The 12,500-nt window shown below is 40.3% G+C and overlaps 1 protein-coding gene across 5 annotated transcripts in view; it reads left to right on the forward strand.

Annotated features, from left to right (window-relative positions):
• Positions 1 to 12,500, forward strand: part of LOC110530841 (methylcytosine dioxygenase tet3-B) — a 76,198-nt gene that overhangs the window by 36,079 nt on the left and 27,619 nt on the right. For 2 of the 5 annotated variants that reach the window (XM_036987128.1, XM_036987134.1), the window contains exon 3: positions 10,649 to 10,699. The exons of 1 other annotated variant lie outside the window; for it this stretch is intronic. In XM_036987128.1, coding sequence (XP_036843023.1) covers positions 10,649 to 10,699 — 51 coding nt within the window. Of the gene's footprint in view, positions 1 to 9,849; positions 10,373 to 10,648; positions 10,700 to 12,500 lie in introns of those variants that run through there. 2 more of the 5 variants (XM_036987152.1, XM_036987161.1) reach the window with 2 other exon arrangements.

Below are 12,500 nucleotides of genomic sequence, written 5' to 3' on the forward strand. Positions count from 1 at the left end.
ATAACTCAAGAAATCTGTAATTAATTTTGACATTTTTAACGATGAGATCTTAGTCGCTCAAATTTACATCTAACTAAGATGTTTGGTGCAACTTGCATCAAAACCCTTTGAAGTCCAAAATGAACAAAAACGTCACAAAATCTCAGCATAATATATGCACTTTTCCAAACTGTTTCGACTGGGAAGGATGACATGAGTAACAACTAACCTACTCAGCCAACACATCTGAGAGAGAGAGAAAGAGAAACAGAGAGCCAAGTTTATTAGACAGACAGAAACCCAGGGAGAGGGTTTGGCTGTGACTAGGTCTTTTTCCCACTGTAACGTTTCAGTTGAATTCTGTAGTTACTATGTAGTATGATCTGTCACACGGACGTTCTGTAGTTACAATGTAGTATGATCTGTCCCACGGACATTCTGTAGTTACTATGTAGTATGATCTGTCACACGGACGTTCTGTAGTTACTATGTAGTATGATCTGTCACACGGACGTTCTGTAGTTACTATGTAGTATGATCTGTCCCAAGGACGTTCTGTAGTTACTATGTCGTATGATCTGTCCCACGGACATTCTGTAGTTACTATGTAGTATGATCTGTCCCACGGACGTTCTGTAGTTACTATGTAGTATGATCTGTCCCAAGGACGTTCTGTAGTTACTATGTAGTATGATCTGTCCCAAGGACGTTCTGTAGTTACTATGTAGTATGATCTGTCCCAAGGACGTTCTGTAGTTACTATGTAGTATGATCTGTCCCAAGGACGTTCTGTAGTTACTATGTAGTATGATCTGTCCCATGGGCGTTCTGTAGTTACTATGTAGTATGATCTGTCCCAAGGACGTTCTGTAGTTACTATGTAGTATGATCTGTCCCAAGGACGTTCTGTAGTTACTATGTAGTATGATCTGTCCCAAGGACGTTCTGTAGTTACTATGTAGTATGATCTGTCCCACGGACGTTCTGTAGTTACTATGTAGTATGATCTGTCCCAAGGACGTTCTGTAGTTACTATGTAGTATGATCTGTCCCACGGACATTCTGTAGTTACTATGTAGTATGATCTGTCCCACGGACGTTCTGTAGTTACTATGTAGTATGATCTGTCCCACGGACGTTCTGTAGTTACTATGTAGTATGATCTGTCCCAAGGACGTTCTGTAGTTACTATGTAATATGATCTGTCCCAAGGACGTTCTGTAGTTACTATGTAGTATGATCTGTCCCAAGGACGTTCTGTAGTTACTATGTAGTATGATCTGTCCCACGGACGTTCTGTAGTTACTATGTAGTATGATCTGTCACAAGGACGTTCTGTAGTTACTATGTAGTATGATCTGTCCCAAGGACGTTCTGTAGTTACTATGTAGTATGATCTGTCCCAAGGACGTTCTGTAGTTACTATGTAGTATGATCTGTCCCAAGGACGTTCTGTAGTTACTATGTAGTATGATCTGTCCCAAGGACGTTCTGTAGTTACTATGTAGTATGATCTGTCCCAAGGACGTTCTGTAGTTACTATGTAGTATGATCTGTCCCAAGGACGTTCTGTAGTTACTATGTAGTATGATCTGTCCCAAGGACGTTCTGTAGTTACTATGTAGTATGATCTGTCCCAAGGACGTTCTGTAGTTACTATGTAGTATGATCTGTCCCAAGGACGTTCTGTAGTTACTATGTAGTATGATCTGTCCCACGGACGTTCTGTAGTTACTATGTAGTATGATCTGTCCCACGGACATTCTGTAGTTACTATGTAGTATGATCTATCCCACGGACGTTCTGTAGTTACTATGTAGTATGATCTGTCACACGGACGTTCTGTAGTTACTATGTAGTATGATCTGTCACACGGACGTTCTGTAGTTACTATGTAGTATGATCTGTCCCACGGACGTTCTGTAGTTACTATGTAGTATGATCTGTCCCAAGGACGTTCTGTAGTTACTATGTAGTATGATCTGTCCCAAGGACGTTCTGTAGTTACTATGTAGTATGATCTGTCCCAAGGACGTTCTGTATGAGCCAATGTCTTGTGTTCATCCTCTACATGGCTTTTCTGCCTCACTGCCTTTCGTGCAGAATTAAGGCCTTCACTTTTCCTCACGCCTGGTGTCTCAGGGTTAATTTGCAGTTTTAGGGTGCATGTGTGTGTGTGTGTGTGTGTGTGTGTGTGTGTGTGTGTGTGTGTGTGTGTGTGTGTGTGTGTGTGTGTGTGTGTGTGTGTGTGTGTGTGTGTGTGTGTGTGTGTGTAGTAGTAGTTAAAGTCGTCCATACCCTCAAAGGCTTCAGACTTTATGAAATCGATCTTCAGCTGTAGGCTACATGTCATTGTGACTGTAAAGATCTGAGTGTTGGTGAACAACTGAGAAAGAATTAGGCTATATGTTGTAGTGGTAACCAGTCCAACCCGTTGCAGATGATCTGATTTGGGCTTGTGCTGGCTGGTGTTGTCAGAAGGTTTTGCATTGTGTAACTAGTAAGATCCATGGAGAAAATGACTGTTAGTGTAACCAGATGGCAGTTGATAGGTGTGTGTGATGCATAGTAAACGTGACTAGAAAACAACATGACCTGTTTTGAACACACACAGTCGGTCACTGACCTAAATAGACAAACCTGTCCAACTACCTCAGACTGCTCTGATTAGTCACCCTCCCACACACACACACACACACACACTCTCTCTCTCTCTCTCTTTCTCTCTGTCTCTCTCTCTCTCTCTCTCTCCCCCTCTCTTTCTCTCCCTCTCCCTCTCTCTCTCTCTCTCTCTCTCTCGCTCCCTCTCTCTCTTCCTCTCTTTCTCTCTCTCTCCCTCTTTCTATCATTCTCTCTCTCTCTGTCACAATCTACCTATAGCACTAGCTCTGTAATCAGTGATTGAGTCCAGACTTCAATTTAGCCTTGTCTGCATCTAGACTCTCCTCTTCTGTGAAATGTTACACCTCTCCTAACCTGCCTCAAAAACCGCCTGTAGTTCAAGGTAATTGTACAACTATAACTATAACTATTTTTATTTTCCTCTGCACCTTGATGAAGTTAACAGCATATTATAAAGCATATTTTAATGTTATTGTATGGACTGTTAAAGTAGAATTATGATTCTTATGAAAATGAGAACAGTAGTCTGTTAAACACTGACATATCGTAGTTGTACTTGCGATGTTGTCCTTTTAATTCATTGGTCTACCCATCACGAGAAGTATCCGTGTGTGTTTGTTTGTGGTTGGCATGCTGCCTGTTGCTAGCGGCTGTTATGAATACACTGATCAGCTGTTGTCTTAGTACCTGAGCTACGCCACACACACATACAAACATACACACAAACACACACACACAACACACACAGGGTTGGCTGGCTGAGGTGTCAGAGTGGTAGAGGGAGGCTGCCTGAGTTTGTTCCCCTGTCCTGGTATGGCCTCCGCCATGCCGACACCACATGGTCGTCTTTAGAGAGGAGAGAGGCCGACACCACATGGTCGTCTTTAGAGAGGAGAGAGGCCGACACCACATGGTCGTCTTTAGAGAGGAGAGAGGCCGACACCACATGGTCGTCTTTAGAGGGGAGAGAGGCCGACACCACATGGTCGTCTTTAGAGAGGAGAGAGGCCGACACCACATGGTCGTCTTTAGAGAGGAGAGAGGCCGACACCACATGGTCGTCTTTAGAGAGGAGAGAGGCCGACACCACATGGTCGTCTTTAGAGAGGAGAGAGGCCGACACCACATGGTCGTCTTTAGAGAGGAGAGAGGCCGACACCACATGGTCGTCTTTAGAGAGGAGAGAGGCCGACACCACATGGTCGTCTTTAGAGAGGAGAGAGGCCGACACCACATGGTCGTCTTTAGAGGGGAGAGAGGCCGACACCACATGGTCGTCTTTAGAGAGGAGAGAGGCCGACACCACATGGTCGTCTTTAGAGGGGAGAGAGGCCGACACCACATGGTCGTCTTTAGAGGGGAGAGAGGCCGACACCACATGGTCGTCTTTAGAGAGGAGAGAGGCCGACACCACATGGTCGTCTTTAGAGGGGAGAGAGGCCGACACCACATGGTCGTCTTTAGAGAGGAGAGAGGCCGACACCACATGGTCGTCTTTAGAGGGGAGAGAGGCCGACACCACATGGTTGTCTTTAGAGAGGAGAGAGGGAGGATAGAAGGGGCTGAGAAAGTGAGGGGAAAGGAAGATAAGTTTCTGGGAGAGAGTGAAAGAGAGAAAAGGGGAGGATCTGAGTGAGAGAGAAACATATGTTTCCCATGCCAATAAAGCCCTTTAAATTGAAATTGAACTTGAAAAGAAGAGAGAGATGGATAGAAATGAGAGAGAGATTGCTTTGGCAATGTAAACATATGTTTCCAATGCCAATAAAACCCTTTGAATTGAATTGAGAGAGAGAGAGAGAGAGAGAGAAAGTGAGAGAGAAAGTGAGAGAGAGAGAGAGAGAGAGAGAGAGACAGAGAGAGAGAGAAAGTGAGAGAGAAAGTGAGAGAGAGAGAGAGAGAGAGAGAAAGTGAGAGAGAGAGAGAGAGAGAGAGAAAGTGAGAGAGAAAGTGAGAGAGAGAGAGAAAGTGAGAGAGACAGAGAGAGAGAGAGAGAGAGAGAGAGAGAGAGAGAGAGAGAAAGTGAGAGAGAGACAGAGAGAGAAAGTGAGAGAGAGACAGAGAGAGAGAGACAGTGGCAGAATACCTGACCACTGCGACTGACCCAAACTTAAGGAAAACTGACTATGTACAGACTCAGTGAGCATAGCCTTGCTATTGAGAAAGGCCGCCGTAGGCAGACCTGGCTCTCAAGAGAAGACAGGCTATGTGCACACTGCCCATAAAATGAGGTGGAAACTAAGCTGCACTTCCTAACCTCCTGCCCAATGTGTGACAATATTAGACTACACAGATCCACAAAGAATTCAAAAACAAACCCAATTTTTATAAATTCCCATATCTACTGGGTGAAATACCAGAGTGTGCAAACATAGCAGCAATAATTGTGACCTGTTGCCACAAGTTTAGGGCAACCAGTGAAGAACAAACACCATTGTAAATACAACCCATATTTATGTTTATTTATTTTCCCTTTTGTACTTTAACTATTTGCACATCTCTACAACACTGTATATAGACATTTGAAATGTCTTTATTCTTTTGGAACTTCTATAAATACAAATCGCTTTCTATATGTGATAACTTTTTGTCTTTTTCTTGTCTTCAAATCCCTGCCAAAAGTCAGGTGACCTAAGCGCTTCCCAATATGGAGTTGCAGGTCATGTTTGCGCATATCTCTCCTATGTGCAAACCATTATGGCAGTCATTTTACTTAAGGCCCTCGATTTACAAATACAAATCAAAAGGTGTTTGTTTGTGGATAGGGAATTGCATTTGTGGAAAGTGATTTACATTTGAGGATTGGTGATATACATTTGTGGATTGGTGATATACATTTGTGGATTGGTGATATACATTTGTGGATTGGTGATATACATTTGTGGATTGGTGATATACATTTGTGGATTGGTGATATACATTTGTGGATTGGTGATATACATTTGTGGATTGGTGATTTACATTTGTGGATTGGTGATTTACATTTGTGGATTGGTGATTTACATTTGTGGATTGGTGATATACATTTGTGGATTGGTGATATACATTTGTGGATTGGTGATATACATTTGTGGATTGGTGATATGCATTTGTGGATTGGTGATATACATTTGAGGATTGGTGATATACATTTGTGGATTGGTGATATACATTTGTGGATTGGTGATTTACATTTGTGGATTGGTGATTTACATTTGTGGATTGGTGATTTACATTTGTGGATTGGTGATTTACATTTGTGGATTGGTGATATACATTTGTGGATTGGTGATATACATTTGTGGATTGGTGATATACATTTGTGGAAAGTGATTTACATTTGTGGATTGGTGATTTACATTTGTGGATTGGTGATTTACATTTGTGGATTGGTGATATACATTTGTGGATTGGTGATATACATTTGTGGAAAGTGATTTACATTTGTGGATTGGTGATTTACATTTGTGGATTGGTGATATACATTTGTGGATTGGTGATATACATTTGTGGAAAGTGATTTACATTTGTGGATTGGTGATTTACATTTGTGGATTGGTAATTTACATTTGTGGATTGGTAATTTACATTTGTGGATTGGTGATTTACATTTGTGGATTGGTAATTTACATTTGTGGATTGGTAATTAACATTTGTGGATTGGTGATATGCATTTGTGGATTGGTGATATGCATTTGTGGATTGGTGATATACATTTGTGGATTGGTGATATACATTTGTGGAAAGTGATTTACATTTGTGGATTGGTGATTTACATTTGTGGATTGGTGATATACATTTGTGGATTGGTGATATACATTTGTGGATTGGTAATTTACATTTGTGGATTGGTGATTTACATTTGTGGATTGGTGATATACATTTGTGGATTGGTGATATACATTTGTGGATTGGTGATATACATTTGTGGATTGGTGATATGCATTTTTGGATTGGTGATATACATTTGAGGATTGGTGATATACATTTGTGGATTGGTGATATACATTTGTGGATTGGTGATTTACATTTGTGATTTACATTTGTGGATTGGTGATTTACATTTGTGGATTGGTGATTTACATTTGTGGATTGGTGATATGCATTTGTGGATTGGTGATATGCATTTGTGGATTGGTGATATACATTTGTGGATTGGTGATATACATTTGTGGAAAGTGATTTACATTTGTGGATTGGTGATTTACATTTGTGGATTGGTGATTTACATTTGTGGATTGGTGATATACATTTGTGGATTGGTGATATACATTTGTGGAAAGTGATTTACATTTGTGGATTGGTGATTTACATTTGTGGATTGGTGATATACATTTGTGGATTGGTGATATACATTTGTGGATTGGTGATTTACATTTGTGGATTGGTGATTTACATTTGTGGATTGGTGATATACATTTGTGGATTGGTGATATACATTTGTGGATTGGTGATTTACATTTGTGGATTGGTAATTTACATTTGTGGATTGGTAATTTACATTTGTGGATTGGTAATTTACATTTGTGGATTGGTGATATACATTTGTGGATTGGTGATATACATTTGTGGATTGGTGATATACATTTGTGGATTGGTGATATACATTTGTGGATTGGTGATATACATTTGTGGATTGGTGATATACATTTGTGGATTGGTGATATACATTTGTGGATTGGTGATATACATTTGTGGATTGGTGATATACATTTGCGGATTGGTGATATACATTTGCGGATTGGTGATATACATTTGTGGATTGGTGATATACATTTGTGGATTGGTGATATACATTTGTGGATTGGTGATATACATTTGCGGATTGGTGATATACATTTGCGGATTGGTGATATACATTTGCGGATTGGTGATATACATTTGCGGATTGGTGATATACATTTGCGGATTGGTGATATACATTTGCGGATTGGTGATATACATTTGTGGATTGGTGATTTACATTTGTGGATTGGTGATATACATTTGTGGATTGGTGATATACATTTGTGGATTGGTGATATACATTTGTGGATTGGTGATATACATTTGTGGATTGGTGATATACATTTGTGGATTGGTGATATACATTTGTGGATTGGTGATATACATTTGTGGATTGGTGATATACATTTGTGGATTGGTGATATACATTTGTGGATTGGTGATATACATTTGTGGATTGGTGATATACATTTGTGGATTGGTAATTTACATTTGTGGATTGGTGATATACATTTGTGGATTGGTGATATACATTTGTGGATTGGTGATATACATTTGTGGATTGGTGATATACATTTGTGGATTGGTGATTTACATTTGTGGATTGGTGATATACATTTGTGGATTGGTAATTTACATTTGTGGATTGGTGATATACATTTGTGGATTGGTGATATACATTTGTGGATTGGTGATATACATTTGTGGATTGGTGATTTACATTTGTGGATTGGTAATTTACATTTGTGGATTGGTGATATACATTTGTGGATTGGTGATATACATTTGTGGATTGGTGATATACATTTGTGGATTGGTGATTTACATTTGTGGATTGGTGATCCAAGTGCTGCTACACTTCTAGAATTGAAGTCAACCACCTGACTGTTTTTGGCGTTTCACACTGCTGGGTCATGTTCTTTATGATATGCAACAGAAAACACCTGAAAACATTTTACAATGGAAAACAAAAATGATGGCTCATTGTACAAGTGCAGCTTGTCCCTACTTGTTTCAGTCCGTTTTCTTCCGTATGGTGCCTAATGAACACGACCAAGCATGAAAAGTGTGTTATGGTTTAGGGTGGATTAGATTCTGTCATGTTATGGTTTAGGGTGGATTAGATTCTGTCATGTTATGGTTTAGGGTGGATTAGATTATGTCATGTTATGGTTTAGGGTGGATTCGATTCTGTCATGTTATGGTTTAGGGTGGATTAGATTATGTCATGTTATGGGTTAGGGTGGATTAGATTATGTCATGTTATGGTTTAGGGTGGATTAGATTCTGTCATGTTATGGTTTAGGGTGGATTAGATTATGTCATGTTATGGTTTAGGGTGGATTAGATTCTGTCATGTTATGGTTTAGGGTGGATTAGATTCTGTCATGTTATGGTTTAGGGTGGATTAGATTCTGTCATGTTATGGTTTAGGGTGGATTAGATTCTGTCATGTTATGGTTTAGGGAGGATTAGATTCTGTCATGTTATGGTTTAGGGTGGATTAGATTCTGTCATGTTATGGTTTAGGGTGGATTAGATTATGTCATGTTATGGTTTAGGGTGGATTAGATTCTGTCATGTTATGGTTTAGGGTGGATTAGATTCTGTCATGTTATGGTTTAGGGTGGATTAGATTCTGTCATGTTATGGTTTAGGGTGGATTAGATTCTGTCATGTTAAGGTTTAGGGTGGATTAGATTCTGTCATGTTATGGTTTAGGGTGGATTAGATTATGTCATGTTATGGTTTAGGGTGGATTAGATTCTGTCATGTTATGGTTTAGGGTGGATTAGATTATGTCATGTTATGGTTTAGGGTCGATTCTGTCATGTTTTGTGTATATTGGTTGGAGAAGTAACAGTTTAGAGAAATCACAGCCAGAAAACACAGTTTAGATAATATGATAATATATTTTTTAGATAATATCGTTATAAAACAAATACTTTGAATTGTTTTTTTTTAACAAAGACGCTTTCTCACAGCTTTATGACAAAGAGTTGATAAAAAGCAAGCATAAGGAGACTACAGAGGCTTGACAAGTGTTTGCAGTTTGAACTGATATCAGGTGACTTGGAGGAATCGTTGGAGCTGTGACTGATGCTAGCAGACAGGGGTGTGTGCTTTGCATTACAGTCAGGGTTCATTAAGATGCAAAACAATTAATCCAGGGATATGTACTTGTCTCTCATGCGATGTCATCTCAGGGTAATTAGATTTTCTGTCTAACGTTGATCCTTTCCACCACCATATGAATAGAATAGAATACATGCATTAGGCCTCATTTAATGAATAAACTATTCCATCATGTTGTATTATCCATTTATAAACAGCTCTTTAAATAACTTGTTTACTGCACCCAGTGTGTGAATGGCATTTAAAGGGTTATTATCACAGCCAGACCCAGCTCAGAACTGTCTGTCCTCAGCTCCAGTCCGATGCGTGTGTATAGTCCGGTCCACAGTTTGCGTGTTTCTCCATGTGTAGGGGCTAGGGTAAAAGCCTACATAGCAGCTTCTTTGTTTAGGAGGGACTAGGCATGGGAGATCATTTACAAGCCGCTAACGCCCTCACCCCATTGGCTGACGGGGCTCAGTCTGCGTCTGCGAGAGGCATGCAGTGTGAGCGTGTGTCTGTGTGTGTATGTCTGTGTGTTTATGTGTGTGTATGTGTGCGTGTCTGCGGCAGCAGCAACTGTTCTCGACACAGCGTCTGTCTTGCAGGCAGGCAGGCAGCCTCTCTCTGCTCTGGTGATGGTAGTAGAGAGCTCAGCTCTCCTCTCAGAGACTGCTGTAGTAGTAGTCAGCTATACTTCTATCTAGAGGCTGAGGGGAGCAAAGCAAATCAAGATGGCCACCGGTACCTTGTAGAATATAATGCTACCCAAACTGGAGGCTCAGTCTCTGAGGACAGACAAGGTAAAGCTGCCTGAGCCGTTAGCCCTGGAGTCTATTGTCTAGCTCCAGACAGATAGTGATACAGTACAGTAGCCTAGCAGGAGACGAGCCCTGGCTGTTGGGCTGCTGGTTTCAGGATGCCAGGATACAAACAATGTACTGTATGAAAGGTGCTTTACAGTGGAATGTATTATTATTATGATGACTATCTCTGCTGTTTAGCTGTGTTTTGTGTACTGTGTTTGTATTTGGAAACAGTTTCAGGATACAACTATTAGAATACAAACATTGAATGAAAGATTTGATACAAGTAGAGTTGATTGTTATTATTACTATTTGTGTTGGGCTGTGCAACCTCTAAATCACAAACGATGTGTGTGTGTGTGTTGTGTGTCTGTGTGTATATCTGTGTGTGTGTGTTGTGTGGGGTGGGGTTGTGTTTCCAGGTGGGGTGCAAGGAGGTGGCCAAACCAGCATTAAAGAAACCAGTTTCCACGGTAACAGACACCCTTCTCTTTTTTAGCCATGGTAGTGCAAGGGTCCTTCTGTGTCCTTCTTTCTTTCTCTCTCATTTTTTTTACAGTCATGTGTCTGCACCTGCTGTTCCTCAGAGAGAGGGGAGAAGTAGAGTGTTGGTAGTCATTAACAGGCTAGACTAGTAGTAGTAGTAGTAGTAGTAGGAGTAGTAGTAGTTGTAGTAGTAGTAGTAGTAGTTGTAGTAGTAGTAGTTGTAGTAGTAGTAGTAGCAGTAGTAGTAGTAGTAGTAGTAGTAGTTGTAGTAGTAGCAGTAGTAGTAGTAGTAGTAGTAGTAGTTGTTGTTGTTGTTTTTGTTGTAGTAGTAGTAGTAGTAGCAGCAGCTGTAGTAGTAGTAGTAGTTGTTGTAGTAGTTGTTGTTGTTGTTGTAGTAGTTGTTGTTGTTGGTGTTGTAGTAGTAGTTGTTTTAGTAGTAGTAGTTGTTGTAGTTGTAGTAGTTGTTGTTGTAGTAGGTGTTGTTGATGTAGTAGCAGCAGCATCAGCTGTAGTAGTAGCAGTTGTAGTTGTTGTAGTAGTTGTTGTTGTAGTAGTAGTTGTTGTTGTAGTAGTAGTTGTTGTTGATGTAATAGTAGTAGTTGTTGATGTAGTAGCAGTAGTAGTAGTAGCAGCAGCAGTAGTAGTAGTAGTAATAGTAGTAGCAGTAGTAGTAGTTGTAGTAGTAGCATAAGCAGTAGTAGTATTAGTAATAGTAGTAGCAGTAGTAGTTGTAGTAGTAGTCATAGTGTTTGTGTGAACCTGTTTGATTCTGTTGTAGTTATAGTATTATTAGTAGTTGCAGTGTTTGTTGTAGTTATAGTATTATTAGTAGTTGCAGTGTTTGTTGTAGTTATAGTATTATTAGTAGTTGCAGTGTTTGTTGTAGTTATAGTATTATTAGTAGCTGCAGTGTTTGTTGTAGTTATAGTATTATTAGTAGCTGCAGTGTTTGTTGTAGTTATAGTATTATTAGTAGCTGCAGTGTTTGTTGTAGTTATAGTATTTGTGCTTCGCTCTGTTTAGTCGGTGTGTGTGACTCTTTGAAGTTGAGTTCAGCGAGGAGACTGAGAGGAAGGCTGCGCTCTATGAATGAAAAGAATACTATGCACAGAACTTCAGAGAAACACACACACACACACACACACACACACACACACACACACAGCCCAGGAAGGAAGCCTGTTTTTTTATGTCTTATCGTAAGCGCAGCACACCGTGGGACAGTTTTAGTAAGACTGTAGTCAGTCTGGTTTTGAAGATGTTTTTGAGGATTATCAGAGCTGAAAGCAGCCTAAGAGCTACTTTATCAGGAATGACTTTTAAAATACTTTCAAATAAGTCATGCACTCTCCCTCTGTTGAGAAATGACTCATGATTTCAGGAGAAAGTACTGACAGTATTGACAGCAGAAGCACCTGTTTGCTGTCTGTGACATTCAACGAGGATGTGAGAACGTCGTGTGTAGATTCTAATGTCCCTTCTTTTCAGAGGTGCATTGTGGGGAGGCACATCGTTAGGATGTGTCTAATATTTTGGTGAGATGCAGACACTTTTTTTCTCTTCTGTTTGGGGATGCTAGGGATGGATTCTCACTCTGTGGAGCTGTGTGTGTTTGTGTATTTGTGTGTGTGTGTGTGTGTGTGTGTGTGTGTGTGTGTGTGTGTGTGTGTGTGTGTGTGTGTGTGTGTGTGTGTGTGTGTGTGTGTGTGTGTGCGTGTGTGTGTTAGGGATGCATTGTCCCTCGGTTGAAACCTCCTTGGAAACCCTTGTCATCTGAGAGGGTCGTTA

This window comes from Oncorhynchus mykiss, chromosome 1 (genome assembly GCF_013265735.2).
Source record: "Oncorhynchus mykiss isolate Arlee chromosome 1, USDA_OmykA_1.1, whole genome shotgun sequence".
NCBI lineage: Eukaryota > Metazoa > Chordata > Actinopteri > Salmoniformes > Salmonidae > Oncorhynchus > Oncorhynchus mykiss.